Raw genomic sequence first — 14,178 nt, forward strand, 5'->3', positions numbered from 1 at the left:
TCAACAATCTCTGTGACCACCAAGGCAGTCATCTGCCAAGGAGACGCAAAAGAACACGGAATGGCAGATTCTGCAGCAATAACGATGCCGGTGGTGACTGAGTGAACCACCACAACAATGGCGTCATTTGAAAGAGACTCAATAGTGGCAATGGAGGTGAACAAGTCCCAGTCAGCATTATTCATAGCCCATCTGCAGGGGTGCCCAGAGGAGTGACTCTGTGGCAGTGACAGAAAGATCGGGAATTGGTCACTACCGCCCAAGTTGTCATGCACACTCCATTGGACAGATGGTAATAGGCTAGGACTGCAGATCGAAAGGTCGATGGCTGAGTACGTGCCATGCGCCACACTGAAATGTGTGAAGGTACCATTATTTAAAAGAGAAAGGTCAAACTGTGCCAATACTTGCTCAATGATGCTGCCTCGGCCTGTTGCCACCAAGCCACCCCACAGAGGGTTATGGGTGCTGAAGTTGCCCAGTAACAGAAAAGGTGGCGGCAATTGGGCTATCAGCACAGCCAGGACATGCTGCGGGACATCACCATCCAGTGGAAGAGAGACTGCAGACAGCAACAGCCTGAGGCGTCCACACCCGAACAGCGACAGCCTCTAAAGGCGTTTATCAAGGGACAGACTCTTTGTAACGGGAGTGAAGGATGTAGATGCAGACATCACCAGATACCCTCTCATAAGCTGCCCGGTTCCTATAATAACCCTGATAGCCACGAAGGGCGGGGGTTCGCATAGCTGGAAACCAAGTTTCCTGAAAAGCAATGCAGAGGAAAGTGTGAAGGCTGAGAAGTTGTCGGAGCTCAGCAAGATGTGTCACCTGCTGCCACTGATTGAGTACCTGTGTGAGTGATATCCATTGCATCTGAGAGTCCAGCAAGATCTAGGTCCTCAGTGGACGCCAGAATCTCTACCTCGCCCTCAGATGCAGAACTTGTAGGTTGCGGTGTGGTGGGTGCCACCACAAGTTCCTTCGTCTTAGAGGTCTTCTTGGACTTTTCTCACTGTTCCTTGGGTTTCTCTGGCTGGGAGGGCTTCACCGATTCAGTCTCTGGGACGGAGGAGGATCACGAAGCCCTACTACCAGCTGCTTGTGGACACTTATGCCACTGCCGGGCGTCATCCTTTCCACTTGTTGAAACCTGGGAAGGGAGGGACCCAAGGGACCCCTTGCGAGTCCAAGGAGCCAAAGAAGTTAGACGCTTCTCCGGCTTACAAGCGGGGACGGAAGTCCCCGGTGGGTGAGTGGGTGGGTAGGGGTTGCTGCTCCCGAGGTAGGTGGCACAGCAGCAACATGGAGGGTGGAGACCCCCCATGGGCAAGAGGGCATGTGGAGTTTTACAGCTCGGTAAGCTGACTGGAATTCACTGAACTGATGGGGCTATCATGGTTGTCGTAGCTGCGGCATATGAGGAAGCCGTTCGCTGTAAGATCCTGCAGTCTGGCGAACAAAGTTAATGATGCTATCTGCAGTTGACACAGATGGGAGGCAGGGCAAATGGAGTATTGGAATGTGATGGGCACCCGCAACCTTGACATGTGATGCTGGATGTACAGTGGGAAGACATATGGCCAAACTTCCAACACTTGAAGCACCGCATCAGGCGAGGGATATAGGGCTTGACAGTGCAGCAGTAGACAATCACCTTGACCTTCTCCAGTGATGTATCACCCTCTAAGGCCAAGATGAAGGCACCGGTAGCAATCTGATTATTCTCCGAACCCCGATGAACGCGCCGGACTAAATGAACACCTCGACACTACATTGGCGCGCAGCTCGTCATCAGACTGCAAAAGAAGGTCCCTATGGAAAATAATACCCTGGACCATATTTAAACTCTTATGGGGTGTGATGGTAACTGAAATATCTTGGACAAGCCCTCCACCTCCCTAAACTTGTCCTCTTAATGTTCTACAAAGAAATGAGGCTTTGTTGACATGAAAGACTCCCTATCAGCTCTCATATAAACTAGGAACTGGGGCGAATAAAGTTCACTGCCATCCTGAGCCTTATGCTCCTCCCACAGCGTGGCCAGGGAGGGGAACGCTTTGGGATTGTATTTCTAAGCGTTGAATTGAGCCTGAGAATGCTTAGAGATTGCTGACAGCTGGCCACCAGCAAGAGATGATGTACCACGCTTCATTGCGTCTCATCCACCCTGATGCCACCCACTCCGACCAAGGGCCCTCCCCAGGGAGAGAGGCATCTACTCCTTGGCATACTTGGGGAGTTAACGGCACAGGTATCAGGAGAGCGATCCCTGTGTTGTCAGGTGACTACAACCAACAGGGTGCATGGCAGCCCCACCACAACAGACTGGCTACCATGCTGGGTATCAGGTGCAAGGAAGTCCATGGTCATCATCTCCGCAAAAAGCAAAACTGCACAGTGCATGGTGGAAATGACACCCAGGAATGTATCCTTGTCCAAGACATGGAGAACAAGCAGGACGGCAATGCGATGACAAGAAAGCTGGCTAAAGGCCTCAATGCACCATGTAAGGCGCCCATCCCCAATTGGCTCGCTCTTTGGAAGAATTTGGAAATATGGAGGTCAAACCCAAGTGGGGACCATCACATATAGGCTGAAATGTTCGAGACTCCTTTTAGTTCAGTTGTATTGGCCCCACACTATCTTAAACTAATCAGACTGAAGCATTCATTTTGGTTTACTTCAGCATGTAACTACACCCATACAAACATCGTTGAGTGGCATATTTTGCAAGTTTTTACAAATTACATAAGTCAACTTCAAAAGATAAAATTTTTCTTGTAATATGTGTAAAATTTGAGGGGGGAAATATTTTCAGTGATTTTAGTTTACTTAAATCTCCTCACTGATTAAACAGTACTGACAACCCACTATCAGAGCTAAAAATGGATGACTGATGTGGGACGAAATGCTCAACGGCAGTTATTTTATGCAATTGTAAATTTGTTTTATTGTGATGCATGACAATACAAATAATGTTAATAGCTTTAAATCGAAATATAAGAAGAATATTGCTAAAATAAATGGACTAAATGTTTGTCTCTGTTCCCATAATAATGTTTCTAAAGCTCATTTTACAAGTAATGTTATTTTCAAAATCAACAACTTGTTATGCATGCTTGGAAATAAGGTGTGAACCTTTATTCTATTCTCTTGTTCACACTTAAGGGGAAGGTCTCCAGTTCAGAATTCTTTCTACTTGGAATGTAAAATGGTTTCAAAATGTGGCACAGTGAAATTTATGCAAGACCTTGAGCAAACTGTTGTATCCCGTTAGCAGAGGCATGTAACAAAAGTCAGCGCCCTATATGAAAGTTACAACTGAGTGACTGGGAACATCAAGGTGTATGCTTACAGCACTGCAACACATTGTACCAGTTTCCTTCAAAATCCTGCTCAGCTACTTTGTTGAAGCTCTCCCCATCTGAAGTACACAGCAGAATTATTCTATGTATTTCCTTTGCTCTAAATGATTTTCTATTTTGGCAAAATTAGTATAAATTCTTGGGATGGGGAGACGGCACAATGACAGGAGCTTTTCACACATCAGTCTCTGCTTGTAGTCCACGAATCCACCTAAGTGAATCCTAATGACACAGCAAAGGAAAATGACAGCCACTGAAGTGAGACTTCTGCCTAAACCAAATTGTGTGCACAATCTTAAAAGTTTTGGAGATTATCTAACTACAGCAAAATTCCGACTTAACTAGAATTCCAATTAGGAATTAAAACCGTTATCACTTCTTTTGCTCCGTAACAATAAAACCGCATTTAGACCTCACCACCTACAAGGCTCTCCACATCTCATCAATCTTTGAAGCTCCATGCTGTACACATGTCTGCAATTTCATTGCTGCTTTCAGTCGGGGAAAAAAATGCTGTCTTCAGAGCAGGTGCAAACCTTGAATAGATCCAACAGTGGTGTGTTCAATTCAACTTGTCAAATGGTAGGCCTACACACACATGAACTAGAACCGTTTATTTGCACATCAGTGACAGGAAAGAAAGCATTTCATTAAGGCAAACAGCCACTAAAAATTTAATTCCCTCTCGATATAGTCACCCTTCTTGTAGATTTTATATGTTCTTAAAAAGGGTTGTCTGTGTTTAATATGAGCTTCCAGGGATCACAAGCATGTAGGCCATACATGTGTTTACAGGCTCAGTTCCTCCACATGTATCAAATTTACTTACATTCCACTCAACCAGGAAACTTAAATACTTAGCTTTCCTCTCTCAAGAGGGAAGTCTACAATAGTTTGTGGGTCAGTTAAAAGCTTGCTGGTTCCTCATGCTTACTGACAAGTCAACACTATCTTGTGCCAAACTTTATGTTTTATTTCTCATCAGTCTGCAGTCCCTGTCCGAGTCTGTCTCAAGTATAAGCCTTTCCATCTTCCCCTGTCCTCCCACATGCCCATACCATGCTAATCTCTTCTACTGTCTCATGGATGGGTTTCTCTTACACTATTTTTCTCACCATCTCATTCCTTACTCAATCCCTCCTAATAAATCATTCTGCTACTTTGAAATTTCATCTCTCAAGCCTATATCCTGTTCACCTGCCTTTTCTTCATTACCCACATTTCTAACACTTACATGGGTACTATAGTCTAATACACCCATCTGCTTACTCTTCAGTGATACATTCTTGCTCCAGACCAGGCTTCTTGCAGCTTGCATGAACTCATAGGCTTGCCTTCACTGACCTCCCTATTCCTCCCACTGTCTTATGCTTCACTGGTACTTTAAAACTTTCCACTTTATCACCACCACACAGCATTGCATTAAATTTTTTACATCTCCTCCACCCCCCACACCATTAAACCCCACACCATTAAACCATCTGAAAACACCAGTGATTTCATATTTTCTGGCCCTATCCTCTGATCCATAATAGTGATGAAAAGTAAGGGGGATATGGCACTTTTGCTTCAGCCCACTTTTTCTGTTCAAACTTCTTACTTTTACACAACTTACACTTTCCTGGTACATTTACTTTATTCTCCTCACATTCAGCCCTTTACTGAAGCACTTCTCAGCTTTTGCTTCTTTATCATACAACTTAGTGTATGGGAACTCCATTACTAAGTCCATACCATATTCATAGTGTCTCCTGTAGATGCCTTACACTAAAAAAAATAGATCTTCTGTTGACATTCCCAGTCTAAACTCATACTGTTACTCTCATTTCTCCTCCTACTCTGTTCCATACCCTTTTCCAGAATCTTCTCAAATGCCTTGGCAGCTTAACAGTTTCCTGCAATGTTTCTTAAAAATTGGCAGTATGATTTCTATAATCCACTCTACAGATTTGTATTCTTTTCGTACTGTTCTGATGGCCAATAGAGCCATCTCACTCCAACACTGCAAAGTGCTCTCACCATCTCCATACTTACCTTCTCCACTCCATGTGCTTTCCCTCTCTACCCTCTATCTCATCTTCCACTTCTGCCCAGGTTATGTCTGTGTCAACTTTGTCTACATTTCCTGGCTCCTCACTTCCCTCTTCGATTATTTCCATTGGTGTTTAGCAACTCTTCAAAATATTCCTTCCACACCCTATTTATCTCCTGTACATTTTTAACTTCCTTTCATTCTTTATATATCATCCTGGAATTTTCAATCATAACTTTCTTCTTAACCTTTACCATTCCTTTACTCCCCTCACTGTCATTTTTGTTTACTCTTCAGTTCATTTCCTGTTCTCTCCTGCTAAAACTCTCAGACAGTATTCCTTTCTTGCTTCCTCTGTTATCTTCTGAAACTATAAACAGAAGGCTTTTCTTTTCTTTGTAACTTCCCCTTCTTATCATTCAATGAAAGTTATTATCTTCACCTTTTCTTATCACTGGTTCACCTAAACACTTTCTGCTGCCACTGCCATCATTGGCTTGAACTTCCCATTCCTCCTCTACAGAGTTCGTTTCATCCCTTGGTACATTGCTCTTATTTTTTGAAAGTTTGCTTTATATTTTTCTTCCTCCAAGTTTGTGACAATTACCATCCTTTCCTGCCTTTTATTAACATCCATATTATAATAAAGATGCAGGTACTTTTAACTTCTAAATAGGTTATTAAAATATGAGCCCTGCTGTAAATTCTAATTGTTATCCTTGTGAAGAGAGCCATTTTATTTGGTTAAGTGGAGACTGTTCATGTGTGTCATAACTTTCATTGTGCAATATAGCAGGGCAGGCCAGCCCAATAGTACAAATGGCCAATAAGGTGATTTGAAGGTGAGGTAAGCACCCTGGAGATTACTTTTACAGCTCCAGGTGGTAGTACACAAGCTTGAAAGAAAAGGCTTAGTTTTACAGCCAGACCACCATCTCTGATGGATAAGAGGAATCAGTGTCCTAAAATAGTGCTACTTATTCCATTTAATGCAACAAAATCCTCTTGGAAAATAAAAGATTGTTTGGACTTGACCTTTAGGGGCAATGTGTGAACAACTTCTTAAATGGAGGGGAAAAAACAGTGTGTAGAGGAAAGGTAACCTCAAATGCCAAACATGTCTTAAGCTCCCATCCACCCACACTATGAGATGGTACCAGTTGACAGATGTTGGCTGTCAGAATAACACTCCATTTTTCTTCCTCTTAGGCTATTCACTTTCAGATGAGGCATAAGTAGGCACAGTTGGAACCTGTCACTTGTCAACTACACTGATAATGAATGAGAAACACTTTCATTCCTTGCAGATCATCCTATCTGTAACAGCTTGACAGCTGAGAGGTCAGGATAAAGCACCCTGAACTGATTGTACAAGTGGTGTACCCTGGTTAAAGCTAACAATTCTTATATTTTCCCCTCAATTAGCTCTTATTTAAATCATGGCAGCAACTTAATGAGAGAATGTGCTATGGAAAATCTACGAACACTACCATAAACTTTGTGACAATACAAGACAGCACATAGCCCGTACTTAAAAGACAACATAAGAAAATTAAAGTGCCTTTACAGTTACAGAAGGATCTATTTAGATACATCGAAATGAATGCTTAAATACAATGCACTTCTACAATACTTCCCACTTGATACTATCTGGTTTAACTAGCTTTAAATGCTAGATGTAACCAGTACCACAATTTTTTGCCAGGGCTTGGTTAAGTCATTTAGGGAAAGAGAGGAATTGACATAGCAGAGGTAACATTTGCGTGTACAGTTGATTGAGCCAGTTTTAGTCAGCATCTGCTATGGGGAGCTCTGTTAAGGACATATTTTTTGCCACAGAAGGGAATGCTAAGATGGACATCAGTTATTTCTGAGCATACATTTTCTTTTTGCTGATGTTTTATCTCTTGTTTTCCTCAAAGGTAGTCAATTTCAAACTGGATGATTGCCAAAATAGTTAAAACTTCTTTCCCTTTAATGCAAGAAATTTTAAACACAATTCTTATAATTTCACTTATGTAGGAGGAAACAATATAACAACTGTGTTGCACACCATAGCAAAATGTTTTGATATAATGTACACAGATAATATAATAATGGCAACATTAACACAACCAACAAATGCTTACACAATTTTCAGAAGTAATATAAATTCCTTCAATATACACTGGTGTCCAAAACTGAAGTAATCTCAGGGCACCTATCAAACAGGGTAGTGTCTGCCAGGTAGTCCCACATCAATAACTGCTGTGTACACAATCACGGACAATGCAGTATCACATAGAGAAGATGTCTAAGACACTCTGCAGTTGAGTGCCATAAGTAGGATGGAAGCAGGACAGCCACAAACTGATGTGGCCTGATGACTTAATATGTATCATTCTGCTGTTTCTCGCATGTGGTGACAGTTTAGAGAAAAACTGTATCCTGAAGACCATGTCAGGGCTCACCACATGTGATGTCAGAAAGATGTAAGGGCACAGAAGTACCACCTTTAGTACTGCACGGCAACTGACATCTGACCTTGCAGCACCCACTGGACGTCTTGTCGAGGCAATCTGTGTACAGAAGGCTTCGTCAGAGTGCCTTTTATTGTCTGAGACCTGCTGTATGTGTACCTCTGATGCATCTTCACAGAAGGGTACATCTAGAGTGTGGAGTCATGAATGGTGCTCCTGGACAGCCTAAAAGTGGGCCAACGTTCTTTTTTTGAGAGCCAAAAATTATAGGAAGAGAACAATATCAAGGAGGATCCCTAATGATGTGGGCAAAGATTGTGTTAACCTCTCTTAAAACCTCTTAACGAAATTGTACGGGTGAATAAGCAAGTTAACTGCTGTCAGGTATCGTGATGAGATCTTGGGACCTCATGTATGGTGGTTGTGAGGTGCTGTGGACCCAGACTTTGTACTGAAGGACAATAATGCTCGATCTAATACAGCACGGGTGCTTGATGCTTTCTTGGAAACTGAAGATATTGCATGTACTGTGAAGCCTGCTCACTCTCCCGATTTCCATCCCATCAAGCATGTCTGGGATGCACTAGGGAGACTGGTGCATCATATCAGCATCCACCAACCACTAAGATTTGCAAGCACCTCTGCAGGAAGACTGTGCATTATTGCTACAACAAATGATTGGTGACATTCACCACATGCCCAATCACTGTCGGGCACGTGTCTGCCAAATGTGGTCACATTCCATACTGAGCACATTAACCTGTGTTGTAATGTGTGCGCAAAACTGTGACATTAGAAAAATAAACATTTTTGTCTACCATTACGCATGTTGCAGTTGTTTACATTCTTTATACTGTTCCTACTGTACTATCACCTGTTAATACCATTTTGTGGCAAAATAAATACAACCTTGAAAAATCTCAGTTTACTGCTCTAATTTTTAACACTAGTGTATTTATCAGCAATTTATCTGTTATTGCTCACACATACGCAGCCTATAACAGCTGCATAACATTTTTGTTTAACAATTTGACACATTGTTTACATTGTATATAGCCTAGAGAAGTAGCACATGACCAGAGACTGAATGAAAGTAGTAAGCAATCTTCAATTTGACCAACATGCGCCTTATTCATACAGCACATCTGAACCAAAATCAAAATCTCTGTAAAGTAAAACCGACATCCAACCAACAATTTACGCCAACTCCGAGCAGCTGTGAATGACGAAGCTCCTCATGGAGAACAAAGGTAGTGCTGTTACGTAGTATATAAATTTAGCACTTTTTGCAAAGCAAATATGTTTAGCAGAGCAATGTTCTAAATGCTCACTGAGCTGTAAACGCAATGGGTCAACATTATGTACTGGCTGCCTCCTTGCATTTTTCAATGTAGCATAGATGTAAACATTAGGCTTCACTGCCAGTCAATTTACCACAACCAGATTTTCTCATTTTACATTTGTCAGATTCACCAACACACACTAGAAAATATGAACACCAATTTGCCTGTGTCTTAGTGTCAAGCAGGTGAAGCTTGCGCTAAGGAACAAATCTAACAGGAGGTAACAAGTGTTATGTGCGAGAATCTTGTGCAAATTAAAGACTAGGCTATATACTAGTGAAAACAAACAAAATGTTGTAAATTGAAACCATCATGTCGTCATGAATAAAAAACCTAACAGAATCAGGTCAACAGAAGTGTCCAATCCCACGCGTTTGCTTTGACCCGTGATGTAAGGGTGTTGTGTGTGACATAATGACGACGCAGAGTTTGGTTTGTGAGTGTGGCGTGTTTGTAGATGTCGTGTTGTGGTTTGTTGTGCTCTCTGGTGGTATGTTCAGGGTTTTCGTTTGTGTGGTGTAATGGGCTCAGTTTGCTTTTGCTCATTATCCAGAATTGTTTGAGTGTCAGCTGTGTTTGTAGTGGAATTCGTTTCAGCGAGTTAACAATTTTGTGTGAAGGTTAATTTAGTGTTCGCTGTACATCGTGTGATAATTTCAGTAAAATTAATCGGTTGTTGTTTTTGTTCAGGAATGGATATGACGAATAAAATTAACAGTGCGCAGGTCAAGGGAAGTGTTCGATCCCAATGTGTGGCTGTGTATGTTGATATTGGTATCGGGAGATGTTTTTGAGCTATATAGGATAAGGGAAGTGTTGGATCCTAATTTATGGGATTGGGAGCTTCTGTTGAGCTATATAGGTCAAGGGAAGTGTCAGATTCCAGATGATATTGTGTTTAGTGTGTTTGGGGAGTTTTGTGATGTCGGTTTTTTTCGTTGTTTTGTGTGGTGGTGGGTGTCTAAATTTGTTTATATTTTGTTTGCTCCCACCAAAAAACACCCCATTTCCCACATTTGCCTGTTGGTGTCATTAGGCTTTTTTGTGGAAATTTTGTGTGTGTGTGTGTGTGTGTGTGTGTGTGTGTGTGTGTGTGTGTGTGTGTGTTTTTTTCAATGTATTTTCGTCCCCATAATGTGTACATACCGACTTTATATGTGCCATATTCGACCGTGGTTTATGGTCGTTTCCACCATATTTGTGACGTCATGGGTCAAAGCAGACGGGCATGATCAGACACTTCCGTATTTCCAGAGAATCATTTAAACCAAACATACACATCAAAAACTGTAAACAACCACCATCAAAATACATAAAATCCCAACAAGACAGGAAAGGAGCATCTCACCCACATACCACAAGTGCTCTTTCGGTGAAACTGTCTGCCCTAGTGCTTCCACACACTCTTCGCGCTAATTCACAGGCTAAGTACTGATAATCTTTTGTGCTGGCATCGACGATCTCTTCATAATTATGTTGTACAGAGGGAGGCGATATTTTAATTTTAACTACTGACAACGCCTTTTGCACGATTGTTTTGTTTATCTCCACTGCAGGATTTGATTTTAGTAAGTGACCAGAAGTTTTTGTGCTAGTAATACTTTGGAAATTTTCATGGTTACTTAAAGCTATACGTGTGTTTTTTCTTCTATATCAGTTATGATAAGTTTTCTGCTAACGAAGGTGTCTTCCTGTAGTATTTCAATAAATCATTATCCTGCAACTGTTTGGCTGTTATCATTTATCATGAAGACTTTCAACAGTTGTTGCTTCAGCCATGTTTAAAATTTTGAAATGATGTAGCAGAATTGTTTTTCCTGACATCAAATTCTTTGGTTTCACAAACTAACACACAGTTTCAAACTCGAGAATGTAGACCTCTGGTAATGCTATAGGTGTCTGTTAATCATTGTTTTGAAATGAAGGTACAAAAAATTATGGAAGTCGTAGCAGTTCAAGCCAAGCTTTCATAATCTGCAAATAAAGTCAATTGATTTTTAATTGTGGCATTAAAAACCTGCCACCCTTTGGTTACTTAGAACTACCTCATTGGCTACACAAAGATATATTGCCAACCTATGCAAACTAGGGGAGTAAAGGTTGGACACACAATGCCTTTATTCTAGATTTAAACCCAAATTGTTCAGGGACAGTTATTGGACAATTGACTTTAAAGACTTTCCTGAAACGGCAAGTCAGTGTTCAATTGAGAAATTAAAGTGAATTTATAAAAAGTGTAATGTCACTTCAGTATTTGTTACACAGACGTTTCCTTTGCTGGTCATTACCACACTGTGGCTGGACAGCCTAAGAGGTAAATGCTAAACTACAAACCCAATGCTCCAGAGTTGGTGCTCTTATTTTTTTGCCTCCGAAATACGGAAGCGTCCGATCCCACCCGTCTGCTTTGACCCATGACGTCACGAATATAGCGGAAACAAAAACAAACACACACACTTTCCACAAGAAGCCTAATGACACTAACGGGACAAGCGCGGGAAATGGGGTGTTTTTGGTGGGGGGCAAACTAAATATAAACAAATTTAGACGCCTTGCGTAGCTACAACGTGTAAGTGAAGACAGCCATGCATGAATACCCACCCACCTCCCCAGGGGTCGAAACCCCTGCAACCCATAGAAGATAAAGATGCTTCAGTAGCTGATTAGCGTTTTTTGTCTTTTAAAAAAAAAGATCTCACGGGATAAAACGAACAGATCAGAAAAATAAATATAATAAACTAAAACAGAAATTCGAAGAAACATAATTAAAATAAGTAATAAGTGTTTTTAAATTTAAAAAAAAATCTCACGAGATAGAACGAACAGATCAGAAAAGTAAATAAAATAAGATAAAACGGAACTGGGGACAGCCACACTCAAACCAAACTCCGCACCATCATGACGTCACACACGACAACACCCTTACGTCACGGGTCAAAGCTGACGCATTGGATCGGACGCTTCTGTCGACCCTTTGCCTCTAATCCCTTATTTCACCTCGGACAACGAGTTGTCCATGTGAAACATGTGCAGTTGCACCATGGCTCCGAGTTCCACATTAAAATATAGGCCCTCCTATAACAGCTCGGCCAGTAACGTTGGAGGAAGGCAAGATGTATACACCCCACCCCCCCCCTCCCCGACAGGACCGTGAATAGTGAAGCAATGTTGTGTTCAGGCCAACTTTCAGGTTGGTAGCTTTTACTACTACAAGTACATTCCGTTGAGCACAAACTTACCCTCACGTCACATAAAAAGCATTTCCTTGACATTTTCTTTAAGCCATTATCTGTTTTACTTTGGATTTATTGTTACACACTAACAAAATGAACATGAGAAAATTTTTCGGACAACATTAAAATAACTGACAGTGCTCCACCTCTTTAAAACAAATTGACTGACATTAATACATGTTGAAACTTTAACAACTTCGCAGACACATTTTAACTTTGTTCTATAAAATCATCTTCCTAACCTTTCACCTAAGAATAAGATCTGAGTGACAAACTGATTACTAAAATGTTCCCAAACAACTGATTTTTTAGTCCTGTGGAAACAGGACAATCTAAAATTGTAAACATCACAGCACAGAATTCCTATGAACAAAAACTGCTGCCCAGCAATTAACTATTTTACCTTCTGTTACTTCTAGGGCTTGTATCCTGTCTTCCGCAGCAGTTCTTACTTCTTGGTGTGGTGAAAGTATCCCCATAAGTGTATCATACAGGGCTTCTCTCAGAGACTTATTTGTTTCTGGACTGGCTGCCATCTGTGAAAGAAATTAACATCCATTAATAATTCCTCTGTTATTAATGACTGTACTCTACACACATTATTTCAATGAAAATTCTTAATGATAAGAGAAACTGAACGCAGTTTCATTCTTATTTTAAGCTATTACAGGCTGCAATATATATGGCAATGAATACAGGACTACTATTCTGAAATGCAGATGAAACCCAAGATTTCAACGATCCATCCTTAAAGTCTATTCATTTCAATAACATGTGTACTAGATCACCCAAACTTTTTTTCACACTCACAATTCTCTTCCCACTTTTTACACAGCCAGCAACACTGAAGTACATTTCTACTACTTTGCACTCTTTCTGACTGTATAACCACTGAAGGTATCGCTTAATTTAGTAAGTTTTTGGATACAAATTTCATTTCCGATCGCAAGATAAAAACAATACACTGGAAACACTTTTGAGAAACAATTTCCATCTTAAATACTGTCAGACTCTAAAACATTTCCGATCTAACAAACTGGGGCAGCTATGCATTCATAAATAAGCAGGTTAGTTAGCAGACTGACAAATATCGAGCATAGCAGGCTTCTCGATGTTGCACAGCAGAGCATAAACGATTACAGCTGCATATCGGGTATATTTAACACTATAGTTATTTTCTACAGTTTTGCTCCTTCGCGGTCATACGCTGAACTGCATATACTTTCAGTAAAATTAGAAATACATTTTGGCGCCAACAAACAAGAGTTAAGAGTTACTCTAACGTCGCGTACGAAATCAGCATATACGCTGATCACGCCACACCAGTAATTTCTATTTGCATGAACAATCGTAAATAACATACCAAACTTACTAAAGTACCTTTTTCTTTCCTCACACACCACGCGCACTTCCAACATTAAACAGCAAACAATCTTTCCCATTCACTCAGACAGCGAATTTGGGTATACTCAGTTTGGCCAACATTCAATCTGCAAACTCACCTCAGTAGGCAGAGAGAGAGAGAGAGAGAGAGAGAGTTGCATGTTGTATGCACAAAAATAGTTACTGCTTACCGCTGTAATAATTAGGTTCACAAAATTGTGTTATTTTTTATCTATATTTGCAATTACGCAACTATATTTTGTATGATGAAACTTAAGTTATTGTTGTCTCCCTGTTGAGCAGTGATGACATGCTAGAAGAAGTGAAACCTATTACTCCCCATATTATAATACCGTTACT

General features: G+C 41.0%; 1 protein-coding gene across 2 annotated transcripts in view; it reads right to left on the reverse strand.

The window, feature by feature from the left end:
• Positions 1 to 13,898, reverse strand: part of LOC126470499 (importin-9) — a 150,259-nt gene extending 136,361 nt beyond the window's left edge. The window contains exons 1-2 of one of the 2 annotated variants that reach the window (XM_050098379.1): positions 13,816 to 13,898; positions 12,839 to 12,971 (exon numbers count right to left, since the gene is read on the reverse strand). In XM_050098379.1, the coding sequence (XP_049954336.1) occupies positions 12,839 to 12,971 (133 nt within the window). In that variant the 5' untranslated portion in view covers positions 13,816 to 13,898. Of the gene's footprint in view, positions 1 to 12,838; positions 12,972 to 13,798 lie in introns of both variants that reach the window. The other variant, XM_050098380.1, reaches the window with a different exon arrangement.
• Positions 13,899 to 14,178: the final 280 nt, after the last annotated feature.

Source organism: Schistocerca serialis, chromosome 3, assembly GCF_023864345.2.
Source record: "Schistocerca serialis cubense isolate TAMUIC-IGC-003099 chromosome 3, iqSchSeri2.2, whole genome shotgun sequence".
Classification (NCBI taxonomy): Eukaryota; Metazoa; Arthropoda; class Insecta; order Orthoptera; family Acrididae; genus Schistocerca; species Schistocerca serialis.